This window comes from Oryza sativa, chromosome 6 (assembly GCF_034140825.1).
Source record: "Oryza sativa Japonica Group chromosome 6, ASM3414082v1".
Lineage (NCBI taxonomy): Eukaryota > Viridiplantae > Streptophyta > Magnoliopsida > Poales > Poaceae > Oryza > Oryza sativa.
This window is the reverse complement of record NC_089040.1, coordinates 29,750,587-29,760,033: the sequence shown is the minus strand read 5'-3', so window position 1 is coordinate 29,760,033 and position 9,447 is coordinate 29,750,587. Positions and strand designations below refer to the sequence as shown.

At 48.6% G+C, this 9,447-nt stretch overlaps 1 protein-coding gene across 1 annotated transcript; it reads left to right on the top strand.

Moving 5' to 3' along the window:
* Positions 1-1,166: 1,166 nt before the first annotated feature.
* LOC107275628 (tyrosine-sulfated glycopeptide receptor 1) lies at positions 1,167-4,545 on the top strand. Its single transcript, XM_015786940.3, has one exon. It carries the CDS (start codon positions 1,189-1,191, stop codon positions 4,399-4,401), a length of 3,213 nt encoding a protein of 1,070 aa, XP_015642426.2. The 5' UTR covers positions 1,167-1,188; the 3' UTR covers positions 4,402-4,545.
* Positions 4,546-9,447: the final 4,902 nt, after the last annotated feature.

Sequence of the window (9,447 nt, the reverse complement as noted above, 5' to 3'; positions counted from 1 at the left end):
GAATGATATATTTCATATTAATCTATGTAGCCAATTTTTTCATATTTTTTATTAGTATTTAGGCGGCATGCACGAAACAAAAAGATAGCCCCTCGAGGGATGAAATCACTTTCCCGTTTTATTGATTGTCATTCTGAGAATACTTCTGGTCTCTGCACCACGACAGTGCATACAACCAGCAAACTCCAACACACTAAAAAAAGAGAAAAAAATACCAGCGTGCAACATCAAGGCCCTACAACCCGAAGACTAGGTCGCGACCCATATGCCAGGATAAAAAACTCCTTAACCACTTGCTATAAATGTAGACAAGCCGAAGTGACAGCGAGTGACGTCGCTGAAGCCTTTCTGCTATTTTGTCCACGCCGGATCAAACTTTCACTAAGCAGCTAGGCCATGTTTATTTCAGGGTGAAAAGTTGTTGTATGTCACATCGGATATACAGACATATATTCGAAGTATTAAACGTAGTTTAATAATAAAACAAAATTACAGATTATGTATGTAAATTGTGAGACGAATTTCTTAAGCCTAATTAATCCATCATTCGCAGATGTTTACTGTAGCAATTGTCAAATCATGGCGCAATTAGGCTTAAAAGATTCGTCTCGTAATTTACACATAATCTGTGTAATTAGTTTTTTATCTTCATTTAATACTCCATGTATATATCCAAACATTCGATGTAACAGGGTAAAAAGTTTTTATTTGGGAACTAAACAGGGTCTAACCAGAACAGTAATTAAAGCACAACAAGGTAATGTGCATCTGTGCAACTTTGGGGTCTAAAACTAGTCTTAATCAGCTGCCGTCAACCATAGCCTATGCGTCCTTCTGCAGAAATAGAAATCATGGGGATGTCCTGAAGGTGCTGAAGCATTGCCTAGCTTTTTTAATCTATGGATGTGTTGTGTAGAACTCAAACAAATGATGGATGTGTGTATTGCCACCATATCGCATTGGTATGAATCTGGACATATCTATGTCCAAATTCGTTATATTAAAGAAATGTAACACAACTACGAAAATATAAAGTCTTACGATCTTCAGGAAGGAAACACCCCCAGGTGCTCACATCCAGCCAAAACGAAAAACGTATCGTTATATATATATACAACAGTGAACTCTCCAATCAGATCAACCGCGTTGGACTTGGACAGCGATGCTCGACGTAGTGAACTAGTGATCATGCCACGTAGAGAGCTAGAGATGAGTTGCCACGTCGTCGTTTCGGGAGTTCTTGTGCTGGTTTTGGCCGCCACCATCTGCGGTTGTGCAGCTGCGTGCGTGGAGGTCGAGAGGAAGGCGTTGCTGTCCTTCCTCGCCGACGCCGCGTCGCGGGCAGGAGATGGCATCGTCGGCGAGTGGCAACGGTCGCCGGACTGCTGCACTTGGGACGGCGTGGGGTGCGGCGGCGACGGCGAGGTCACGCGCCTGTCGCTGCCGGGACGTGGGCTCGGCGGGACGATCTCGCCGTCGATTGGCAACCTCACCGGGCTCACGCACCTCAACCTGTCCGGCAACAGCCTCGCCGGCCAGTTCCCAGAGGTGCTCTTCTCCCTGCCCAATGTCACCGTCGTCGACGTCAGCTACAACTGCCTCTCCGGCGAGCTACCTAGCGTGGCGACGGGCGCCGCTGCCCGCGGCGGCCTCTCGCTGGAGGTGCTCGACGTGTCGAGCAACCTCTTGGCGGGGCAGTTCCCGTCCGCGATCTGGGAGCACACGCCGCGCCTCGTGTCGCTGAATGCCAGCAACAACAGCTTCCATGGCACGATCCCGTCCTTGTGCGTGAGCTGCCCGGCTCTCGCCGTTCTTGACCTCTCCGTCAACGTGCTCAGCGGGGTCATCTCCCCCGGGTTCGGCAACTGCTCGCAGCTGCGAGTTTTCAGCGCCGGCCGCAACAACCTCACCGGCGAACTTCCCGGCGACCTCTTCGACGTGAAGGCGCTCCAGCACCTGGAGCTCCCGTTGAACCAGATAGAAGGCCAGCTTGATCACGAGAGCATCGCCAAGCTGACCAACCTGGTCACACTCGATCTGGGCTATAATTTGCTCACCGGCGGATTGCCGGAGTCGATCAGCAAGATGCCGAAGCTGGAGGAGCTCCGGCTCGCCAATAACAACCTCACCGGAACGCTCCCGTCAGCGTTGAGCAACTGGACCAGCCTCCGGTTCATCGACCTCCGGTCGAACAGCTTCGTCGGGGACCTCACGGTCGTTGACTTCTCCGGCCTCGCCAACCTCACCGTCTTCGACGTGGCGTCCAACAACTTCACCGGCACAATCCCGCCAAGCATCTACACCTGCACGGCGATGAAGGCGCTGCGCGTCAGCCGCAACGTCATGGGCGGGCAGGTCTCGCCGGAGATCGGCAACCTGAAAGAGCTCGAATTGTTCTCGTTGACATTTAACTCCTTCGTCAACATCAGCGGCATGTTCTGGAACCTGAAGAGCTGCACGAACCTCACCGCGCTGCTCCTCTCGTACAACTTCTACGGAGAGGCGCTGCCAGACGCCGGCTGGGTCGGCGACCACATCAGAAAAGTTCGGGTAATTGTGTTGGAGAAGAGCGCTCTGACGGGCGCGATCCCGTCATGGCTGTCGAAGCTGCAGGACCTCAACATCTTGAATCTCTCCGGCAACCGCCTCACCGGCCCGATCCCGAGCTGGCTCGGCGCCATGCCGAAGCTGTACTACGTCGACCTCTCCGGGAACCTCCTGTCCGGGGTGATACCGCCGTCGCTGATGGAGATGCGGCTACTGACATCGGAGCAGGCCATGGCAGAGTACAATCCAGGCCATCTCATACTCACATTCGCTCTTAATCCGGACAACGGAGAGGCGAACCGGCATGGCCGCGGGTACTACCAGCTGTCGGGCGTCGCCGTGACGCTCAACTTCAGCGAGAACGCCATCACCGGCACGATCTCCCCGGAGGTCGGCAAGCTGAAGACGCTGCAAATGCTAGACGTCAGTTACAACAACCTCTCCGGCGACATCCCGACCGAGCTGACCAGCCTTGCCAGGTTGCAGGTCCTCGACTTGAGCTGGAACCTCCTGACAGGGACGATCCCTTCTGCGCTCAACAAGCTAAACTTCCTCGCCGTCTTCAACGTCGCACACAACGACCTCGAGGGGCCGATCCCCACGGGCGGCCAGTTCGACGCGTTCCCGCCGAAGAGCTTCATGGGGAACGCGAAGCTTTGCGGCCGGGCGATCTCTGTGCCTTGTGGCAACATGAACGGCGCGACGAGAGGCAATGATCCGATCAAGCACGTCGGGAAGAGGGTCATCATCGCCATCGTTCTTGGAGTTTGCTTTGGCCTCGTTGCTCTCGTCATCTTCCTCGGATGCGTTGTGATCACCGTCAGAAAATTGATGTCCAATGCAGCTGTCCGTGACGGCGGCAAAGGCGTGGACGTGTCCCTGTTCGACTCCATGTCGGAGCTGTACGGCGACTGCTCCAAAGACACGATCCTGTTCATGTCGGAGGCCGCCGGTGAGACGGCGAAGAGCTTGACCTTCCTGGACATCCTGAAGGCGACCAACAACTTCAGCCCGGAGAGAATCATCGGGTCGGGCGGCTATGGCCTGGTGTTCCTGGCCGAGTTGGAGGATGGCACCCGGCTCGCCGTGAAGAAGCTCAACGGCGACATGTGCCTGGTGGAGCGGGAGTTCCAGGCGGAGGTGGAGGCGCTGTCCGCGACGCGCCACGAGAACCTTGTCCCTCTCCTGGGCTTCTACATCCGCGGGCAGCTGCGGCTGCTGATCTACCCGTACATGGCGAACGGCAGCCTCCACGACTGGCTGCACGAGAGCCATGCCGGCGATGGCGCGCCGCAGCAGCTGGACTGGCGCGCCAGGCTCAGCATCGCGCGCGGCGCCAGCCGCGGCGTGCTCTACATCCACGACCAGTGCAAGCCACAGATCGTGCACCGCGACATCAAGTCGAGCAACATCCTCCTCGACGAGGCCGGCGAGGCCCGCGTCGCCGACTTCGGGCTGGCGCGCCTCATCCTCCCCGACCGGACGCACGTCACGACGGAGCTGGTCGGCACGCTGGGGTACATCCCGCCGGAGTACGGCCAGGCGTGGGTGGCGACGCGGCGCGGCGACGTGTACAGCTTCGGCGTCGTGTTGCTGGAGCTACTGACGGGGAGACGGCCCTTCGAGGTTCTTCGGCACGGGCAGCAGCTGGAGCTCGTCCAGTGGGTGCTCCAGATGAGGTCGCAGGGGAGGCACGGCGAGGTGCTCGACCAGCGGCTGAGGGGCAATGGCGACGAGGCACAGATGCTGTACGTGCTCGACCTCGCATGCCTCTGCGTCGACTCGACGCCGTTGAGCCGGCCGGTGATACAGGATATTGTCAGTTGGCTCGACAACGTCCAATTCATCGGCTGATCAGACTAAAGCTCTGGAACGATCCAAATCAATTGAGATGGAAAGCATGTGGAAATATAATTTTTTAGTAAATTCGATGTACAAATCTTTAATGTACAGGAATGTTATGCCAAGAAAGTCAATAATATGGAAGGTAAGAATTCTGACTAAGATTTAAGATTTTCTTGTGGTATATTAAGAAAGGAGCGATTCTAACAAAGGACAATTTGGTCAAAAGAAGATGGAAATGAAGCACTAAGTGTTGCTTCTGCTATGGCGAAGAAACAATCTACCATCTCTTCTTTGAGTGCCAGGTTGCTCGCTTGATGTGGAATGCCTTGTATGTAATGCTAGATATCCAAGAGCCATCGTCTATCACTAATCTCTTGGGTGGTTGGCCGAGTGGCTTAGTATTTAGGTTGAGAAACTGGCTTTTTTGATATCGGCGATGTGTTGGACAATTTGGTTATCTAGGAATTATGTCGTCTTTAATGGCTTAAAAACTAACTCTGTGATATAGGTTATTTTTAGGGGGGGACGCATTGGGCTCGTCAGTGGTCCTTGCTACTTGAGGAGGACAGAGAGGTTGTGAGAAGTGGGTGCAAAAAAATTGAAAGTCAAAATGATAGAGTTATTTACTAAGGAAGGTGGAACTTGGAGGGAAGGTTAGAAGCTTGAGATTTGCTAAGGTCCAACTAAAAATATCTCGAGGTACCGGTACCAAATCATTTCTGATCGTTAGATTTAACAATGCCCATTTTATCCAGCTAGATCCAACGATCGGAAACAATTTAGTATCGTGAGGTACCGGTACCTCGATGTACTTTTTGCTGGACTAGAACAAATCTCTAGAAGTTTAAGAGCTTGTTTTCTCTCTTTTGTTGCTGCTAGATATTGTTCGGAGGTCTAGTGTCTAGTTTTTATGTTTTATGTTTTGTTGTTTGGAATCTGTATTGCGAGCTTAAATGCTCAGACTATATAATTTTGTGGTTGCGTATATTCTACGGGATGAAGAGGCCAGGTTTTTTCAAATCCATTATTAAAAAAAAATCAGCTGATCAGACGTCTGAATGTGTCTGATCCAATGCCAAACCTGTCGGATTGTTCAGCCAAAATGGAGCATTTCTGTATGCTGCGCAGGTGGAAATATGCAAAAATGACTGTAATCTGAACAGTGGAAAATTACGTATTGGTGCCTTGGTGGAGCAGTGGGTTGCTTAACCATCATTAAAATGGACTACAGAATGGCAGTTCAAGGTTAATGGACCCCAAATTTTCAGAACTTAGAACACCTTCTCTCTCTCTCTCTGCGCGACACGAAGCAGCAGCAAGCACGTCCATCTGTCTCGGCCTGTGAAACACGTCGAAACCTTCTCTGGGCCCATTTTAAGGCCTTGTTTGTGTTGACATGGGCCCGTCGAACACATGCTTTTGTCCGTTCGCGGATGGAAAAGGTACACCCTATCTCTTTTCCCTCCTCTCCCTTCCTCCTCTCTCTCTCACTTTTCTCCTCTATGGGCAAGCGCAGGGGCGGACCTAGCCCAAAAATCAAGTGGGGACATCTTATTAGAACTGATAGTGTGCTCAAAATTTTTTACTTAATTACACATTAGTAATACACTAAATATCCACTCCACATACTGTGGATCCGCCCCTGGGCAAGCGGCAAGCCGGCCGGCTGGTGGGGGAGGAGGTCGCCGGGGCAAGACGGGAGAGGAGTGTGGAAATTCTGGATTGAAACGATCGCACTCGTGCTGTGCGTCGTGTTCGTGTTAATATAGATGGGAATAGCCCCCATCGTAGCTTTACACAATTGTATTTTCATCTGAACAAACCAATCCTCAAATCTAGGAGATTACATGCATGCGATATGGATCACAACAGTTCACCGAAACTAACTCTAACAGATTCCTGTTGCTATCGCATGTATAGAAGGAGATCAGCTCCTGTGTCCTTATCCTGATCCATCAGATTGACGTTAGCTGACACCCTCTCTCAACCTTGACCGGCTTAGGTTCAGGTTGCCTTTAAAATTCTCCAGAAGTCTTACTGACAGAGGCTTTGTGAAACCATCTGCAACTTGATCATTAGAGGAAACAAAATCAATTTCTAAAAGCTTTTGACTTACCCGTTCTCTAACAAAATAATAGTCAACTTCAATATGCTTTGTTCTAGCATGAAACACTGGGTTTGCAGAAAGATACTTGGCTCCAAGATTGTCACACCATATCTTTGCTGTCTGAGGACTTTTAATTCCTAGTTCTGTCAGGAGTGTTTGCACCCACATAATTTCTGCTGTTGCATTTGCAATTGCTTTATATTCAGATTCTGTGCTGGACCTGGATACTGTAGCCTGTTTTCTAGCACTCCAAGAAACTAGATTTGATCCCAGAAAAACTGCAAACCCACCAGTTGATCTTCTATCATCTAAGCTACCAGCCCAGTCTGCATCAGAGAATCCACTAACCAAAGTGGATCCAGACTTATGAATATTTAGCCCCAAACAAGTGCATTGCTTAAGATATCTTAATATTCTCTTGACAGCTATCCAATGATCTGTAGTTGGAGCATGCAAATATTGACAAACTTTGTTGACAGAAAAGGCTATATCTGGTCTAGTGAGAGTTAAATATTGTAAAGCACCAACAATACTCCTATACTGAGTAGCATCAACATCTCCCAAAGGTGTTCCTTCATGTAAAGAAAGTTTTTCACTTACTGACATAGGAGTATTTGATGGTTTACAATCCAACATTCCCACTTTCTTTAACAAATCAGCGGCGTATTTTTCTTGTGTCAAGACAATTCCATTGTGAACCTTGCTTACCTCTATACCAAGAAAGTAATGCAGCTCACCTAGATCTTTGAGAGCAAACTCTTCCTTCAAATCATGAAGAAGTGCTGTAGTTGCCCTCTCTGAAGAACTGGCTACAATAATATCATCAACATATACCAAAACAAACATAGTAATGCCTCCTTTATTGAGAAAGAACAAGGAAGTATCAGCTTTGGATCCACTAAAACCAAGATTAACAAGTTTCTTACTCAACCTCGAGAACCATGCTCGTGGTGCCTGTTTGAGTCCATATAGTGCTTTATCAAGCTTGCAAACAAAGTGTGGTTTAGTTGGATCCTCAAAGCCTGGTGGTTGCTGCATATACACTTCTTCTTCTAAATACCCATGGAGAAAGGCATTTTGCACATCTAACTGTCTAAGACTCCAACCTCTAGACACAGCCAAGGACAAAATTATTCTGATTGTAGCAGCTTTAACTACAGGACTAAATGTATCCTCATAATCAATACCATATCTCTGCTTAAACCCCTTTGCTACCAATCTCGCTTTATATCTATCCAGTGTGCCATCAGCCTTTCTCTTAATTTTATAAACCCATTTGCATCCTATGACATTTTTCCCTCTCTGAGGAGGAACTAGGTGCCAGGTTTTATTCTTAACTAAAGCATCATATTCTGAGTCCATAGCTATTTTCCAATTTCTATCCTTTAGAGCTTCTAAATCAGTAGTAGGTTCACCAGATTCTGTAAACCAGGAATTTTTGTACCTAATAGTACCATCAGTATATACCTTTTCTTTGCGAAGTCCACTTTGCAACCTGGTGCGTGGCCTGTCTTGCTCCTGTTCCGGCTGCTGTTCCGACGTCGCATCATCAGACTGGTGCTGCTGTTCTTCTTCCCCTGTCGACAGACGCACGTCAGCATCAATGACAGGAACTGACCCTCCAGTGGCAGGGTGCCGCGTGTCTGGCATGGAGCGGGAGTGCGCCGCAGCGCTGGATGGCGAGTCACCCGTGGCATCATGTGATTGGCTGTCAGCTGCTGTCTCACCAGGACTGCTGCAATCATCAGATGGCGCGGAATTTGATGCCGAATCATCATGCGACACTGCTCCATCCGGATCTTCTGTGCTTGGCGAAGGAGTAGCATCATTTTCCTGTGACTCATTTTCATCCAAAACGTCATGAGGCAACGGATTAGTCATATGGTTAGACAATTCTTCATTCCCCTTTGACCTAGCCGGACCAAATAGATCGGTAGACAGCAAGTCTATCTCAGCCCTAAGGCAAGCACCAGCGTTAGCATGAAGTTCAGAAAATGGGAAAATTGTTTCATCAAAGACAACATCCCTAGATATATAGACCCGGCCAGAGGAAACTTCTAAACACTTAAAACCTTTAAGCATGTCGCTAAAGCCAAGAAAAACACATCGCTTGGATCGAAACTGAAGTTTGTGATTGTTGTAAGGTCGAAGGTTCGGCCAACAAGCACACCCAAAAACCCTAAGAGAGGAATAATCAGGTTTCTGGTGGTGTAATTTTTCAAGAGGGCTAATATTATGGATAACTCTGCTAGGAACTCTATTGATTAAATAAGCAGCAGCTAGAACAGCTTCATCCCAAAATTTCAAAGGCATGGTGGCATGAGATAAAAGAGATAGTGCTACTTCAACTATATGACGATGTTTCCTTTCGGCTGACCCATTCTGTTGATGAGTATGAGGACAGGAAACATGATGCACTATCCCAATTTTTGAAAAGAAGGAATGAAGGGATTGATATTCACCTCCCCAGTCAGTTTGCATGGCTAGGATTTTCCTGTCAAACAGGCGTTCAACCATGGCTTGAAACTCCTGAAATGTTTCAAGTACTTGAGATTTATATTGTAACAAATAAACCCAAGTAAACTTACTAAAATCATCAATAAAACTGACATAGTATTTCTTTCTCCCAACAGATTCTGGGGCAGGACCCCATACATCAGAAAAAATAAGTTCTAGGGGATGCTGAGAAATACTTGTAGAGACAGGAAAAGGTAACTGATGACTCTTGGCTTGCTGACAAGCATTACAAACTGACTCATTTGACAAATCTAAATAAGGGAGATTGAATTTATTGACTACTTGCTTAACAATAGGAATTGAAGGATGACCCAAACGACTATGCCACCGATCTAGGGAAGGTTTGAAGACACTATAGGCTTGCTTCAGGGAAGACTGCGGCAAAGGATACAGTCTGCGCCAAGACTGTCCTTTAAGAAGAGTTCTCCTGG

Coding starts and splice junctions, on each gene's coding strand:
- LOC107275628 (XM_015786940.3), top strand. CDS start 1,189: ATGCCACGTAGAGAGCTAGAGATGAGTTGCCACGTCGTCGTTTCGGGA.